General features: G+C 42.0%; 1 protein-coding gene across 1 annotated transcript; it reads right to left on the bottom strand.

Annotated features, from left to right (window-relative positions):
- Positions 1 to 806: 806 nt before the first annotated feature.
- On the bottom strand, positions 807 to 16,915 carry SLC5A12 (solute carrier family 5 member 12). The gene is made up of 15 exons (XM_069804523.1): positions 16,559 to 16,915; positions 14,424 to 14,489; positions 13,092 to 13,143; positions 11,723 to 11,790; positions 10,505 to 10,659; positions 8,687 to 8,827; positions 7,414 to 7,543; positions 6,983 to 7,071; positions 5,635 to 5,747; positions 4,344 to 4,411; positions 3,933 to 4,019; positions 3,094 to 3,266; positions 2,778 to 2,881; positions 2,411 to 2,532; positions 807 to 1,049 (listed from the first exon to the last, which is right to left on the bottom strand). The coding sequence occupies exons 1-15, from the start codon at positions 16,913 to 16,915 to the stop codon at positions 891 to 893; spliced, it is 1,884 nt and encodes a 627-aa protein (XP_069660624.1). The 3' UTR covers positions 807 to 890.
- Positions 16,916 to 17,308: the final 393 nt, after the last annotated feature.

Raw genomic sequence — 17,308 nt, 5'->3', positions numbered from 1 at the left:
TCTATTGAGTTTGATTTACATCAGGCAAATTTTAGAGAAAATCTGTTTCACTGAAACAGAGCACTTAGTGGACTACGTACCTTCTTCCGAGACATTTTACCGGACAGATTATTTTGCCTAGCCGCGTACCTTTTTCCAAAATTCAGCGTGGATTATCAGTTAGGAGGCATCATCATCAAATGTTGTTTTATTTTCTTTATTGCATAAAGGTAGTAGGCGGATCTTTTTGAGCTGAAAGGATGTCTTTCCAAGACTAACACGGATAAAGAGCTATCCTGAATTCAAAGTAAAATTTGTTACTCTCCTATAGCTTTTACAATAAGACATTATAAAGAAATCTTAGTTCTGCAGAGGAAGCAAGCACAATTGACTCAGTCACTAAAAGACCAGTCCGGTCTATACAACATTCCTGTGAGGAGGCTTTTTGCGATACCAAAGAATGGGCAGAGACTAGCTCAGCCTGACCTCCCCGCTCTCCCTGGGGATTCCTCTATCAGAGGGCAGTTCACAGTCTCAACTGAGTGAGAGACCTCAGAAACCTCTCCGAAGTCTTGATTTATCTCAAGTTCACCCTGGCACGTTTCCCTTCAATGACTAGTTACCGAACAGAGTACGTGATAGAGACGTGTTGTGGCTACTTCCAAGCAGGAGCTTCCACGACAAGATTCATGAAACATTTCTTCTGAAAAAGCAGTGCTTCCAAAACCCCCTTCTCCAATGATTTCCCAGGTCTGTCCTGAAATTCATAAATAAAAATCTGGCCTTTATTGCTATAGAGAGCAATCGTTCCCTTTTGGTCATCTACAAGCTGGTAAATGTGATAAAGAGAGCTCTTTGTTTCTGAAGCTGGAGAAATAAAGTTTGATTAAATGTCCCTTGTCCCTCAGCTTCTAGAGACGAGTTTCTCTGCTCATATTAGTATAGGAATTTTCCTCAGGATTGTAATCAGGGAACTGGCGTTTGTTTTCTTTGTTGATATTATTCTTGAAGGTGTCATCTGTTCCAGTTTCGTTTGCAATAACTTTATGCAGGTTTTTTTCAAAGTCCACCTGAAAAAAGAAAGAAAATACCCTAGTAGTTTGAAGACTGCTTTTTTCCTTGGCTTAAAGGGCATGTTATTGCATTTTGAAATTTTGACATCCTTTCTTACAAATGTGAGGAGTTACTTCACTACATGAAATGACTCTCAGACCCACAAACAGCCACAGTTCAGTGTGCATCTCCTCCATACACAACCACTGATTTTCTCATTCCCCCGTGGAAAATCTTCGGCAAAAGCAACAAAAACAACTTTTCAAACTCCTTTGTCCATGTAAAAATCTTGAAATGTGCCCTCGGTGCATTCCCAATCACTTCAATTTAGTTTTTCATTTGCATATTTATCTACATTTTAGCAGAGTGGTTTTTTGTCTGGCCTGCAGCTTGCCTCAGTGGTTTCACACTGCAACTACTTGATTGATGTTGTCGTTCTACATTTTAAGCAAATACAAGGAGATAAATGCATATGTGGGGGGCTTTTTTTACTGCTTTTATAAAGATGATTTTTTTTTTCTCCAGAAAAGTTCTAGACAGAGTCTGTGTTGAGCACCTAAAAGCCAAGTGAAGCAGCTGAAGCAAATCTAGAGCCACAGCTGCTCTCCAAATTAGATTGTTAACTTCAATGTCAAATTTGATGCAAGCTGCGTGGAAGGATAGTTTCTACGTTATTGCCAAATACTGTGAGCCTTGCAGCTGAAAGATTACTTTCAAGGTTTAAAGGTAACTATAGAGTACTCTGAAGGAGCTGAAAACGTACCTATTGCTTTATGTCCCTTTTATAAACCTAGCAGATTCCGCTAAGATGCGGCAATGTTGTTTCCCTGCAAACTGTTAACAACAATGCAAGAAAATGAGGTGCTCGTTCTTTATGGCTTGTTAACGAGCTACGAAGCCCTGAGACACCTGGGGAAAAGGCTGCTCCTCTTTCTGCCGAGGAGGCGGTGGGCAGGAGCAGCCCGGCTGCAGCTCTGCTTGATGGACCGGCTCTGAAGGTGAGGATGGCAGGAGAGCTTCGTGGATGCGTAAGTGCTAAAGTTTTTCTCTCTGTGGGAGGAGGCGGGAGCTCGGTGAACTCCTCTCTGGGGTGTAAAGTGCGGTTTTGTCCCTGCTCGGTTGCCAGAGCGGGGAGAGGGAGGTCAGTCCCCGTTTCACAGGCTGCTGGCCATCCCGAGGGCTGGTCGTCTCCGGAGCCCTCAAGTCCCTGTGTGCTGCGCAAACAGGGAAAATCGGTAACTTATTACTGACCAACACGGGTCGGGGTTTGGCTGATCTCGTTTCCAGTCTGCGGTGCCTACGTAGCATCCCTTGCACAGCTTTAAAGCACGATTGCCGAAAGCTCGTCTGCTCTCGGCGTGGTGGTTCGGGAACTCACCTCCAGGCTGTCGTGCCGCACGCCACACCAGAAGAAAACTTTGAGCCTTTCGGACCAAAAGCAAAACAGGTTGCAGACTGGCTTAATTAACACTGGTGGGATGTCTTCTCCTTTACTAGGGCCTGAAAGGAGAACATAATGGTATGTAAGTCTATGGAAAGGTAGGCGTGAGCTTTGGGACCCTCACCCGTGAGGCGGGGGGAGCGGGATCAGAGCATCCCGCTCTCCCTGAGTCTGTGTCTTACAAGCTGCTTGCAGGAACTCTTTAAAACTCTCTTAACAGCTGAGTCAGGTTCTTGTGCAAAAGCATTTCTTTTTTTATATATATTTATATGTGTATGTATAAATATATATGTGGAACACCAACCTGTTATAAAGCTTATCAACAGCCCTGCGATGGCACAGACTAGGCAGCCGATGGCACTGAAGTACAGGTAGGACAGGGAGTACCAGGTATCTGCCAGCAAAGGCCTGCGAAGAGGTGACAAAAGCAGTTAGTGATGACCGACGGGTACGTTTAAGCTGTCTCAAACCGCGCCAGCAGAACGCAGCTCACTGCAGTCGGTGTACGATCCGGCAGCGGTCCGTGCTCCCAGCCCCCTCGGCGGTCACCGGCCGCAGGCTCGGGCTGCGCGCTGTGCCAAAAGGCAGGCTGAAGCGGTGGCGATAAGGAAAATAAATACCTGTCGGGAGCCGTCGCCGCCGTCGTCAGCGCCTCGGTGCTGTTAGCCAGCGTGCAGTTGAGAGTCGAGAGTTGCAGAGGAATGGACTTTGTCGGTGGGGCGGGGTAAATGAAAGAGCCGGTACCAGCCCAAAAAGCTAAGGTGATCCCAGTTAAGAGGCCTCCGATTGCACCCTTGGCAGGTATAGAGAGAGGCTGTTAAAGGTGATGGGTGGGAAGTGCTTCTCTGCGAACGTGAATTAGGCAGGCGTAGGTGATGACTGGTTACGGGGTCTATCACTGTAAATCAACTCTGTTCTCTCTCAACCCAAGTATAAAACGGTGATTTATTGCCCTCTGGTAATAAACGTTGAAGCAAAACTGTGATGATCAAAACTGCAATACAGAGTTTAGTTCTACTTCTGGGTAAATGTGATGGGACCGCTCATGGGGCGATATGAAATGAGCTCGTGTTGTGTTTTGCCTAAGTTATCAGGGGCAGAGCAATTGAAATCATTCTGTGTGTCCCAAGGTGAATATAGGCTGGAGCGAGTACTGATTTTTTTTTTTTTTTCTTTTTAATGAAAGAGAAGAAACTCATAAATAAAAATAATTAAAAAAAAACCCTCATGTGGATCTAATCACCAATTATTCCACAATTGGGTAGAGTTAAATTCAAACGGGATAAATTTAGACAGTGAAAAGGGACCTCTAAGCAGATCTCGGACTCCTCAGGCTCTAAATCTGAAAAGCAGCCCAGAGACTAAACCTAAAAAACCCAAACAATTTTCAAGATGAAGTTTTAACCAAACACCACCAAGAGATTTTCTTTTAGGTCAGGATTTTTTTTTTTTTTCTTACCTTCCAGTTAGCACAAGGGAACACAATTCCCAGGGTAAATAATCCCAGCATGGGGCCCCCACACATCCCATGGATGGAGAGGGAAGCCTGCGGATGCAGAGGAGAGACAGGAGCTTAGTGCAGCAGCTGGAGGGAGCGTGCGCAGTTCTGGTGTCGGTCTGTAATTTTAGTGGGAAATGGTGGGGGAGAAGGGACCAACAGTGATTTCAGTGCAAATTAGAGTGAATCACACTCAGTGTTGTTCCCAGCAGTGAGCAAATAGTGAAGGAGTTGGGAGATTTATGATTTTTTTTTTTTTCCTAGTTGCTCCTCTCAGCAGAGCATCCGCAGGAATTGTTCCGGTAATCTAGCAGTCCCCAGGGCTGTCAGCATTATTTGTTCAGTTCATCGCATTTCTGAAGCAAGAGATACCTGCACAACTCCTCCCAGCAGCGATGCTGCTGCAGCCATCGAAGTGCACAGGACGCCATATAATATACCTGGAAAAGATCAGGCAGCGAGGTTGTCGGTGCTCGTTAATAGTGTGGGCGATTTCGAGTTCGTTTAGTCTGAAGGGACCGGGCAGGATGGAGGAATTTTCACTCTGGGCTTTGATGCTTAAAGCAGACTGTTAAGCACCCAGCTCCAGCATCTCGCGTGAAGTCTTGTTGGGTTTTTGGTTGGTTGGTTTTTCTTATGAAGCGGAATGTAGCAATGAAATTAATTTAGAAGTTATGCCTCATGTAGAAATGTTTCCATTTCTGTTGCCTTTAAATAACACTTTTAAAATAATCTAATGAATGAATTGAGCAATGATAAACAGCACGGCTTTCTTCCTTTGACACCAGTTTGAACTTTGTGGTAGGCAAAACTCTGTATGTAGTAGTCTAAAGGAAAGCCAACCAAAACTCATCTTCTGTGGTAGCACACCTTGGTTTCAGAGGTAAAAATGATCTTTCTAGGTCCTGAGTGCAGGAATTGAGTAGTAAGTGGAAAAGCAGGAACAGAGAAGGTTGGAGACGGTTACAGAGAAAGTATTGGTTTGGCTCTTCTGCGATCTTTGCCAACGTCAACAAATGGTTATGATATTATTACAATACTTATAAAAGGGTTATGGTATTACTGCAATACTCGTAAAAAAATTCAAATCCCTTTGGACACATTTCATATTTTGTTGGTCGCTTTTTCATTTGTCTTTTTTACATTTTTTTTCTCTGAAAAACTGAACAACCTGCTTATGTGATACTCTAATTTTGAATAGAAGTGTCTTGTCATACTACTATAAACTAATAATATTTAGTAATACTACTATAGAGTAATGTGGTAATAACTACATTGATATTCTTTCTGTACTGTAAAGAAGATCCCAGAGCGTTCCCCAGTATTTTTAGTAGACAAAACTCCTCAAAGGAATTTGGGTAGTGCACCGTATAGGGCACATGCTTAATTTTACTGAAGCGTCGTGCTGACATTCATCCTGAGAGTTTTTTATAAAGGGTTGTGCTCCTGCGGAGGTTTCCAAAGCACAAGTGTGTTTCTGAAGTAGCGTCCTTAGACAGCGCTCTTCACTACTCACAGAACTGTTCTCCAAGTCAATTCAGAGTCTGAGATTCTCAAAGCTTCAAGTGTATAAAATCCTGCCCTGTTTTCTCCTGTAGTAATTGCAACTGGGGGGATGGACATCTTTGCCGTTAAACAAATGGATCCCACCTGGGGTACCTACATAAGCCTTTGCTGATCCATGTGCTTATCTTCTCAGAGAGGTTTGGGAAACATTTCTTGACCAAGTCTTCAAAGGTAACAGTTGCTAAAGCGTTGATGCTGGCAGCTACCGTGCTGTAGAAATGGAGAAAAATGTTAAATAAATAGGAAACAATGTAATCTGAAAGAAAGTTGTATTTATAGAGAAATGCTGCCTCTTGTTCAGCCCCAATACTATAAAATGTACAGTTCTTGAAGAGTATTCTTCACGTAACGGCTGATGCTGGTGAGGTTTCTGTTTCTTCTGTGATTGCTAGGGGCCCTGCTTCGCGCTGGCAGAGAACAAGATAGAAACTCGTCCTAATTGACCCCTCAGTTTACCAAGCTGCAAAGACCTTCAAAATATAGACATGTTCCAGAATAAAGATATTACTCCCCTACAAGTTAAAGGATGTGCAGTGACCACTAGGGATACCCTGTTCCTCCACAAAAATGCCTGTTCTGTTTTCTCTCATAACTGAAAAATACAGAATGGGAATAGTCTGACTCTTAGCTGGGTGAGTTAACCCATATTTGGTGGATACGATCCCTGTGAATTTGTTGTGACAATGTGGCAGTGTCAATACCTACAGCACAGTGTTTGGTACTCGGTGCCCTTAACTGTGGTTTTTTTAGTCTCCTGTCAGGAGCAGCCAGTGCCTTTTATGTTATGCGGGGGATTCTTTTTTTTTTTTTTTCCTGTTTTGATAGCACTTTCTTGCTTTTTCTACAGATAAGAGTCTTTAGAAAGAGCCTGTTGGAGATTGACTCTATGGCATTTGAATAATGTCACTGTGAACTTGAATCTTCTCTCTTTCTAATGTCCTAGGAAATATTGACGTTTGGCCTGTAGAGGTAGAACCTACAATAACATGCAGCACAGTTTCTGAAACTTCTCTATGCAGACATCTCTTTTCCTAGTCTAACGCAGTTTCATGTGCAGATAGACTTCTTGAGAAGCTCTCTATCCCAAACTGTGGTATTGTGGCTGTCGGGTTGAGTAAAGGCCATTTCACCACGAGCAGCTCCAAAGGTATTTCAGGAAGCTGAACTCTTTTACAAAGAGAACTGGTGTTTCTTCAGCTTTTATACCCTTTTGACTGTGTTGATAATGTTATTCTGAAATGTATTATTTGGGTTAAAAACATACTGGAGAAGTGGAGCTAGACTTTGGCATAAATATAATGTAACTGCAAAGCACTACTGCTTCTTCCTAGAACGTGCTAAGAAAAACAGTTGGGCTTTTTCTTAGGGTTTCATGCTATAATATCATTCTGAGTCCTCAAGAAATCAATGGTACACGGCTGAAATGTCATTTCAGGTTCACAGACCTTAGCGTTCCACTGAATGCACAGGCAACAAACAGTCCCGGGACTCCTGGCATCGAAGAAAAAATGTCCATAACAAAATACGGCATGAGCTGGGGTAGAAGGAGCACAAGAGCAACACAAGCAATTAGTTAAGGTTTTCCTGGGTAATGGAAGAGAATTAGCTGCTTCGGAGCACGTTGCTAAATTCTGGTTTTGTTCCAACTGAGGAGGGCTGTCAGATTTTGAGCAAAGGGGATGTCGTTTGGCAGAAGTGGTCAATCAGGTTAATGCTGCAGGAGTGCCAAATAGGTATACTCTAGCCCTGATCTGGCAACCACCTTAGTGCCTGAGCGCTGAAAGGACATAAAGCATCCCACAAAACTTAAACTGTCTCTGTAAGTGCTATGTCTGGGTCCAAAGCAGCTCCGAATTATAGTAACGGGTATCTGTACCTGATCGGGTGCTGAAATGAAATTGGCAGTCCAAGGATCACAACTCTTGTAATGAGAGTACATCACCAAACCACAAAATACCGCACACACCAGAACTGTCCAAAGTCCCAATAAATTCAGGTAAAGTGCCCTAGAACAAAGGAGAGAAACTGTTTAATACAAGATAACTAACTTGTAACAGCTTTTCTATTTTTATTTCTAATTTGGGGGGGAGACACCTTAATCAAAGCTAGCTATACAATTCAAAGCTAGCTGTATAATTTCTTAAAGGCATCACCAGGATAAGAAATTGTATGCAATAGTGGTTTTAAAAAAAAAAACAAAAAACACATGGAAAAAACACAGCCTCTGTATGCTAGAGGGCAAGGATAGAGGTTCTAGGTAACTCTGTACAGCTGGAAGAGACCTGTAACTTGGATGCAGAATGAGCTGCACCGAGCGCTGGGTCTGTCCCTCCTGTCCCCTGCAGGAGCAGGGTTTTGTCTGTTGGTTCTGTTGTTACTGATCGCCCTTTAAGCTACGCAGAGTATTATTTGGCATGGATTCTGTCGTGGCTGCAGTGTTATTTTTCACTAGTCCATGAAATGGATGTGGGTGACAGCATCTGCTGGGGAGTGGTTCAGTAATCCCGGAGTTCCTGAGAGCTGCCGGGATTTATATACCCTACGTCGTGTTTGGATGTCACCTTACGCAAGGTCTCTTGCTAAGGCCTGTTCAGAGCTGTGCTACTGAGACCCGAAAGTCTTTCAGAACTTGTTACTAGTGATGTTCTCGCTGTTGTGACTTCCAAATGTTTTTCAGAGACTGAATTTTCCACAGGATAAATTCATATAATCTGTCATGACCTTAAGAAAAATGAGTGTGATTATTTACTGATTTAATTTCATTTAAATAATACCTTGTACTATAGTGCCCAATTAAATCAATAACCGCTTTTAATACAATACAACATAAATACGATTCCAATAAATACATTTTCCAATAAAGCTGTAGATAGCACAACTTCTGTGTGGGCATCTTTTCCATGCTCTGCTTCTGAGGATAAGTTTGGCAGCCTGACCCCAAATTACTAAACTGCAAGAGATAGATAGCTACCTGTTTTTCTTTCTGCATTTATTTACGTCATTTAGGGCCAGAGGGAGTAAGACCAGCAGAGCAAAATTAGCTTACTACTACCCAATGGGATCCCGATATTTAACATAACTGACAAACTTAGTGTAATTCCATGTCAGTATGTTTGATTGCTAGAATAGGTTAATGACAGGTAACTTACAGTTTAGCATGTTTTTCCGATTTGCAAGAAATGCATCTCTGTATTGTGGACTGATTAACTCCATAGAGCCCTAGCCATGTAAATGTTCCCCCAATAACAATTGTCCAAAAGGTATGTCGTCTCAAAGGATCGACATCGAAGCTAGAAGAGAGAAAGAAGCAATTCAGTTCACTTATTTAAACACGCATTTATTTAGCAAGAGGTAGGTGATTTTTCAGAACTATCTCCTATGTCCTACCCTCTGCATCAGAAGCACTGCATTGGTAATACTGTTTTCCAGCACAGACAACTATTAATGTGTTTAGGTTTGGAAGGTTTTTTTTTACTTTTATATTGGAACACATTAGTATCAAGTCAGGATAAACATATATTATGCAGAGTCAGTCAGAGGACCAATTAATTGAGATAAATCACATTTATAAGGCTGCTTATGCTCTGATTTCAGATCTGTGTCATATTGCAGCAACAGACCTGCAAGCCATCCTGCCTGGGACCCTGTCCTCTGCAAGGAACAAAGCCATTTACTAAACTCTAAAAATCCTCCAAGCTCTTAATTACATCATCATGACATGTTATTTCCTTTACAAGAAATTGCTTCAGGTGCAGTGGTATGTGGTTTTTTTTTTTTTTTTTTTTTTACAATGAAATTTCATTACTCAGTAATTCTAACCAGTACAAGCACATCTTTCTGTCTTGCAATCTGTCATCTTTGCAATTCTGCTAATCTTGACAGGTATAGCAGATAACATTTGACCTTACTGCTAGATCTGTCAGTGACTTGCCTTGATCAATGAACTTTTCAGTCAATGCCACAAACAGCCAAAGGAAGGCCAGTTTGCTGTCCCAGTGCACTGGCGCACCATTGCTAGATGCCGTGGTGAGTGTACTTAAAATGAAGTCCCAGTTTTATGAACAGAAAAGGAAAGATAAACACAGTTGGAAGGAATAGTTGGGCTGAGTTTGTAACTACACCAAGAAAAATGGCAAAGCTCCCTTTCGGTTCAGCAGGGCTTTGATTTCTTCCAAGAGGGTGACAGAAAGAGGAGTTAAGCTCTTCTGAAGGTTAACTGCATTCCCAAGAGCTGAAGAAATAGGGAGCGGACTTCTCTGAGTCACCGAGGTTGTTCACTGGTAGTGTTCACAAGTCTGAGTGGTTTTGGCTTATTGAGGGTAGGGTTTTGTCCTGGTTTAGCTGGGATAGAGTTAATTTTCTTCAGCTAGTAGCTGGTATAGTCTTATGTTTTGGATTTAGGATGAGAAGAATGTTGGTAACACACTGATGGTTTCAGTTGTTGCTAAGTAGTGTTTATACCAAGTCAAGGATTTTTCAGCTTCTCATGCCCCGCCAGCAAGAAGGCTGGAGGGGCACAAGGAGTTGGGAGGGGACACAGCCAGGACAGCTGACCCAAACTGGTTAGCGGGGTATTCCATACCATGTGATGTCATGCCCAGTATATAAACTGGGGGGAGTTGGCTGGGAGGGATGGATTCCTGCTTGGAAGCTGACTGGGCGTCAGTCAGGGAGTGGTGAGCAATTGTATTGTGCATCAATTGGTTTGGATATTCCAATTCTTTTAATATTTTTATTATTGTCATATTATTATTATTATTTTCTTCCTTCCTGTCCTGTAAAACTGCCTTTATCTCAACCTACGAGTTTTACTTTTTTTCTCCCCAACTCTCTCCCGCATCCCACTGGGTGGGGGGGCAGTGAGTGAGCGGCTGCACGGTGCTTAGTTGCCAGCTGGGGTTAAACCACGATAGATTTCTAAACGTTAAATATACAAAAAGAAAAGGTTTGCACCATTTGTTTCTTACTCAAATATGTTTAGTCGTGATCCTTCATAGGCAACTTCCCAGACCTTGGTCGATCCACCGTTCAGAGTAGTTCCTCGAATCAAAACCGTCACGAAGCCAACCACCATGACAATCATTTGAAATGCATCTGTCCAGACAACAGCTTTTAATCCTCCCTAAAACAAACAGAAACTGCGTGCTCTCATCTTCTTTCCTCTTGTTCAAGTACAGCAAAAGGTAGAAAGACCCCTCATTTTGGGAGCTCATGAGCTGTATGTATAGCATCTAGCAAATCAGGACTTTGCTTTGTATTCTCCCATGGAGGTTGTATTTTTGCAGGTCAGAAAATGACACAGCCTAAATGGTTTGTCCACAGTCATATGAGAATATTTGACCTCCGGTTAAATGCTTTTTTTTCTGCCTCCTTTATATGCATTTGAAGGATATATCACGGTGTGGAACAAAAGCTTAGGGAATACAAGCTGGCCTGTTTGTACTTCCCATAGCACTCTGTACAGTTCTCAGAGCCACAGTGTCCACAATTAGCCTAACGCAGAAAATTAGCTCCAGAAAGTCTGCACTTCGGCTTTCTCCATAGCTACTTTTATATTTGATCAAATCTGTACTAGAGCAACATAATAAGTGTTTTCAACGAGGGTGGACTGAAATATTGAAAAAAAATTCATTAGTGGTAATGAGAACAGAAATTAGGTTGTGTCCTGAGCCCCAGGGCTCCGCCGGTTCCACTGCGATGTTCAGCTTTTTTGTAATCCGAGGTCTCGTGATGCTTCCACTCAGAAGCAGAGCTCTCTCTGACCTGTTGATTGTCCTTCCTAGCTTTTATCACTCTGTTCTTGATCTGGGGTGACACCAGAGGCACACTTTTCATTACAATGTTTTTTCAGCTGTAACTTGTAAAAAGATAAGAAGAATAGTCTTTTCAAAAGATTTAGTATGGCAGGGGAAGGTTATCGCCTCTTTATCTGGACACTGCCTCAAGCTGTCTGGTTTAAACCTTGAAACGTACAGCAGAGGATTTGAGAGGAAATATTTTTTTATCCAAATAGACTTAGTTATACCACAGAGTCTAAAAGAAATTTATCTCTATGTTCTCCTACTTTAAACTTCAGTCACTCGGACTGCATTTAGAAGCCGCCCTTCTGCAATAGCCTGTCATGTATAAAGGATGGTTGAATTAACAATCTGTGTTCCAGCTGTTGGGTTATGCCTGTTACGTACCAGAGTGCAATAGAAAGTGCAGACAATTCCTGTTGCAACTACAGAGCCCCAGAGATCAAATCCAGTGACTGTGAAACCAAAGAAAACCAAATGGTTAGCAAAATGGAGGTAGGTCATCTGGATGGTAACAGAAAAGCTATGATCCTTTAGCCTTAGAAGGATGGGAGTAACTATTAAAATTAATCTTTTGTGTCTGTTAGACACTTTGCTGGATTGTTCAGGTTTCCTAACACTACTAGATACCATTTTGCGTGTCTGCTTTCTTGCAAATTGTATTTAACTAACTTTGAATGATGTGCCTAAGTAATACGTAAGAAGTGTAATTGCACAAAACAAAAACGTCATTCCTATGGGACACGGCTTTATAAGCAATGCTTTCCTTCTGTTCTTAGCCCAGAATTTTCTCTTGAGAAATCAAGTTCTTCAGAGATTTCCAAAGAATCTGAAGAAAAAAAACCAGCCCCAAACTAAATTCCATTCCCTGCAACTAGGAACAGTTTAACGCTAAAATGTGCTGCACTAAAACAATTTTTCATGTTCATTTTAATTCTTAAAGTTACTTTACACAAGATGTACAAATTTTGGTTTGGCTTATATGGAAGTTTCTCCCACCGGCCATAGACTGTGAAGGCAAATCTATTTGTAAAGGTTCTTTTATTAGCAAAGTTACTATGGCCCAATAACGAACGTGAACTGTCACATAAAATTCAGTTGAGCTCCAGAGGAAGGAAGCTCAGCACTGTGCCAGAGGTGGGATTGGGCAAACTGGATGCAACTCAGATGACAAACAAGGAAAAGAGCCTCCCACTCTCTCCCTATCGATTTTGGTGAAATGAGGAGTTAGGCCATGCCTATTCCTTATGCCCTGTGGCAGTAAAATTACTAGTCCCATCTATCATGCTGGATGCTGTACGCCTGATTTGCAAAGATTAATTAAAGAAGCATGTGGACAGACAGCAGCACAGCATTCAGCTCCAGCTGAGTGGAGTTATGCCCATGGGAACCTGAACACGGGAGACGGGGAAGGGGGGAATCAAAGTCCAGAGTACGGTCTTGGATCGTCAGCTTGTACTGTGAACTTTGTCAGGACATTGAGAAATTGCTCGTTGCTAACCTCTTCAGGTGGTTACTGAGTGCAAAGGAGAGCAGAACGGCAAACGCCAGGCTCCTGCTAATGTACTGGAGTGAGAGAGATCTGGGGAGGCAAAAATGCAGAGCTACGAGGTGCAGGCAAAAATCTTCTTACAGAACTTTTGAGGAATTTTTTTTTTTTTTAGATGACTTCATCCATTTTCCTCACGTTATTTATTCTGACAGTCTTGTGGTGTGATTATTTGGGGTAGCCATGTACTGCGGCATGGGAACTCACCTTGGTTGAGTGCCAGTGATGGAGCATAAACCACTATTCCTGTGTAAAGGATCTGAAGGAGAAAAAGTTCATGAAAAAAACATGTATGTGAATGCTCAGTGATAAGGCTTCTATTTAGAGTGGGGCTCAGAGCAAAATACCAGATCTAGGGGTTCCTTTAGATCAGCTTGCATTGTGTATGGCTTTTCTGTTTCAGCCTTTACAAAATAAAAAATCTTTACTTTAATTCTTTTCTGCTGGAAGGACCATTGGCTGTCTCGGTATTGCTTATTTCACCCATTGCTAAGATGAGTAGATGACAAAAATATCCTAGTCAAATGGAAAGAGGAGCTCTTGGGAAAACATGAACCGTGATGCAGAGATAACGGGTTAATCTTGGAAATTCAACTTCCCTTGTTCCATTCAATCCTTTTCAAAGTAGCTGACTCTGTGCCCTTCACGTGTATGTTCTGACAGAACGGAGGGAGAAACAAAGCCTGGAAGCCAATACGCATTCAAATCTACTGCTAAAGGTTTTGGAATTAATAAAATGGAATTAATGTAGGAAGAAATGTCTGCCAATGTCCCAAGACTTTCCATCAAATACATCACTAATGTAGCCTTTTGAGAATCTTGGTGAAGCTTTAAATCAAAGGGCAAAACTATTTGATGTCTACAATAATGCTTTGGGTGGCTCTTTAAGTTTGGTTTCTTTTGGTAAAGTAAATAGGTAAAGTTAAGTAGTAGTAAAGTGGTGTTTTGGGGGGTAAGTAAAGCTAGCGTCTGCTCAATCTCTCCATCCGAGAGGCAGGAGCATTATTTACGCTGTACACCCAGGGCTGTGGACTGGCCGGTCAGGGCGTTATGGTAACGCAGAGCAGTACACAGGTGTGGGGTCTGCACACCCCAGGCAGTGGTTTCTGCCCCGTGGGCTGGGGGGCTTAGTCCCTGGGAGCCGGCGCTGGGAGCAGCCCTTGCCACATACAGCTGCTTTGCGATGGGATAGCCTCACCCCAGTGTCATAAATGGGTGACTGGTGAACTAAACGTACCCAGTACAGCTCATCTAGCTTCTCAAGAAAGACAGAATCCGCTCATTTGGAAAGAGAGAGGCTTCAAGGGAACCTAAGGAGACCAAGAATCTGAGAAGCATTTGTAATCCTAAACAGGAGCAAGCTAGAAAGTTAGGAAAGCAACCATTCTTTCTTTTTAACATTCACAGTCCAAGTGAAAAAATTAAGAAAAAGAGTACTCGTTAAAACATCTCATTATAAAAAAAGCACAGTCTGAGACTAGTCCATCAAAATAAATGTTGAGTGAAATCAGCATAAACAAAGAGTCAGTGTCTTCCTACCGTCTGCAGGATGTAGATCAATGTTGCGGCAAGACGGACAATCTTGTTAAATCTTAACTCCAAATACTAGGAAAAAGAGGAATCTCAGTAAATTGCACATGTAGCATCTGTGACACAGCTATTAACCTTCTGTTCGCCCTGAGTAACAGCTTGCTATGCAAGTAAAATTACTGGCAGCTGGCACTGCTGCTATGAGTAATGAGCAGGAAAGCATGTTTGTTATTACACATAGCAATAATTACATTTAAGAAATATTCCTATCGGTAGCATGTACTTGAAGTTATGTGTTGGGTTGCAGTGATCAGTATCGGCTTTGTATTGGGAATAACTGGAAGAGCCCAAGGGCTACAAGGAAAAGAAATTTAAACTTCAAATGAAAGTATATTCCAACTATATGAAGAGGAAACTAGAGGTCAGCTCTAGGAGAAAGAGCATAGTTTAACTCCTGGAGTGACAAAAGTGGTGGTAGAGCAGGTGGAGAAGCAGCAACACATTGTTTCACAGTGCTTGAGCTAAGCGGCCTTTCTCACCGGCTCTGTCTCAGCCTAGAGCCAAATCTGCACATCAGCATTAACGTGGAGAGGCGAGTGGGGTTCTTGGGGACTTCAGGTGGATGGAGAGAGGTGTTCCCAATTACCACACAACTGCAGAGGTGAGTAGATCTCTAGCCCCAAAAGCCCGGATTTTAAGCCTGAGTCTCTCTGTAGAGTTGACCCAAAAAATTAAATCTGCATTGCTAACTCCATGGCTGGCTTTCTCCTTGGGCCGTGGTCCCGTGCGCTCCCCAGCAGACACCAGACACAGGCTGTGCTAGTCTTCTCTCTTTCACAAGTCTCTAGGAGTAGTACTTCCAAAGCAGCTGCTTTCTTATTAATTTTGTTCATGTTCCTCTTTCTTGTGTCTCTTGCATAATAAGCCCTGCAGTCTGCCATGCGAATAAATAGCTAATTTATGTAACTTGACTTGTTTCTAAAAATTCATGAAGTCAGCAGAGTCATCTTTCCAGCAAGCTTGAAGGGACTCTCTGGCTACAATGACACTTTTGGTGGTTTAGATGAGAGAAGTAATTCATTCTCTGACCTTGCATCAAAACCAGCTAGAAAATGCAGTTACGTGTGGCAGTGGGAATCGATGGTCAATTTTACTTTTTTCCAACCTGTAACTGAAATATTTCCAAATACCCAGGCAGAGCTGTTTGACCAAAGCCCCTCCTTGGGTTTGGTCTTATAGAAAGTGAGCAGCCTTTCTGTTATCACGAAGCTCCTTGTGAACTAAAGCAGCTTTCTTCATCCAATTCTTGCTTAGTTGAAACTGCCCACAAACAGGAGCAACCAAATTTGTGGCGGTTGATTAAAGTGACCGAAAGGCTATTCCCAAATGCTCAATAACTGCCCTATGGGCATGCAGATGATAAGGGCTGCACGCTGTGCTCCGAGCAATAACATCATGAGGACTACTGATTCTTCTTTTTTTTTTTTTTTTTAACTACTGAACTGTCATATGAAGAAAATAATGTGTTCCAGGAGGAATGCCAGGCAAAAACCTCCAGAAAATTCAGAGGTTGTTCATTTCATTTCCTAGAGAATGCCTGAATTCATTCTCCAGCCCTGACTTCTTTTTTTTGAGAGAGAGACCTGCCATCTTCTTCCACTTTATCCCTTCCTCCCACCTCAGATAGATTTTAGATATCAAATAGTCCACTTTTATAATCAATTGGACCAAATTGCCAGATCTACACCAAGTTTGAATGGGATACTGTTGAATTTTGTTCTTAAAGTCTGTCTTTAATACCTGCTTTCTAAACCAGAGTGGAATAGTTACTTGTAAGATCAGAAGCATTTGGATGTGCTTTAAATATTTTCCAGCTGTAACTTAATTTGGTGCTGTTGTGTAAACCTGTATCCTGTCTTTGCCATATATGCATAACAGGTGCTCTGACCCTTAATTTGTGGTTTTAACTCACACAATATAAGTAACAAGTTCGAATAATGCAACCCGTTTCTAAAAATAATTAAGGTATCAGACTTGTTCTGTAAAACACTGCAGAAAGTCTTCTGTCAGAGATTTTTCTCTAAAAATATCTATATGCATGATACTGACTTTTATGTTAGAATAGTGCAATAATTTTTACTTACCTCATATGTGCTTGTAATGCCAGATCTGTAAAATACAGGTAGAAAAAGTTCAGCAGTAAAAATGATGACAAGCGCATACGAAAGAAAGAATAGCACGAAGGATGCCCCATAGCGATAAACTTCGGAGGGTGTCCCCAGAACTGTTACTGCTGACATGAAACTTGCTGTGAGAGAAAAAGCGATTGGTCCACATGTCATCTGCTTACCACCCACCAAAAATTCCTTTGAAGTTTTCTTTTTCCTCTCTTTAACAGCAAAAAAGACTCCAATGCTAGCACATACTAAAAATAGTGCTGCAAAAACAACATAGTCCCAAGCCACAAATTTTTTGACTTCTGGAGCTACAAAGTTTGACATAGCACCAGTTGAACAATTCTCTGATGGAGGATTCTGGTTTTCTGTAGCTGTTGCTCCGAACCAGTTAGCTCAGTCGACAGCAAAGTTGAAGCTTATCTGTAGCTCATCGATGACAAATAATACACAGAAAGACTATTCAGCTAGGAGACTTTTTTTTTCTTTTTTTTTAATCCAGTTCACTTCTAAGGAGGAAAAAAAAAATAGCTAAGGATGAGTTAGGAAGGTGCTGAATGCACTTAGACCCTAGTGCTACTGATGCTTCTGTCGGGCAGGCTGGAGCAGGGGACTTAGCTGTGAGATCTGTAGTACACTCCCTTTTTATCTGGGAGGTTTTGATTTAAGGTTAAACATTAGCCTGACACATTGACTTGATCTGACTCTTTTCTAACCTCT

This window comes from Haliaeetus albicilla, chromosome 16, assembly GCF_947461875.1.
Source record: "Haliaeetus albicilla chromosome 16, bHalAlb1.1, whole genome shotgun sequence".
NCBI lineage: Eukaryota > Metazoa > Chordata > Aves > Accipitriformes > Accipitridae > Haliaeetus > Haliaeetus albicilla.
Note: the sequence above shows the minus strand (reverse complement) of the source record. Positions and strands in the feature narration are given on the sequence as shown.

Coding starts and splice junctions, on each gene's coding strand:
- SLC5A12 (XM_069804523.1), bottom strand. CDS start 16,915: ATGTCAAACTTTGTAGCTCCAGAAGTCAAAAAATTTGTGGCTTGGGAC. Junction 13,144..14,423: donor TGATCTACATCCTGCAGACG/GTAGGAAGACAC, acceptor TTTCTCCTTCAG/ATCCTTTACACAGGAATAGT. Junction 5,748..6,982: donor GCATTCAGTGGAACGCTAAG/GTCTGTGAACCT, acceptor CCATTTCTACAG/CACGGTAGCTGCCAGCATCA.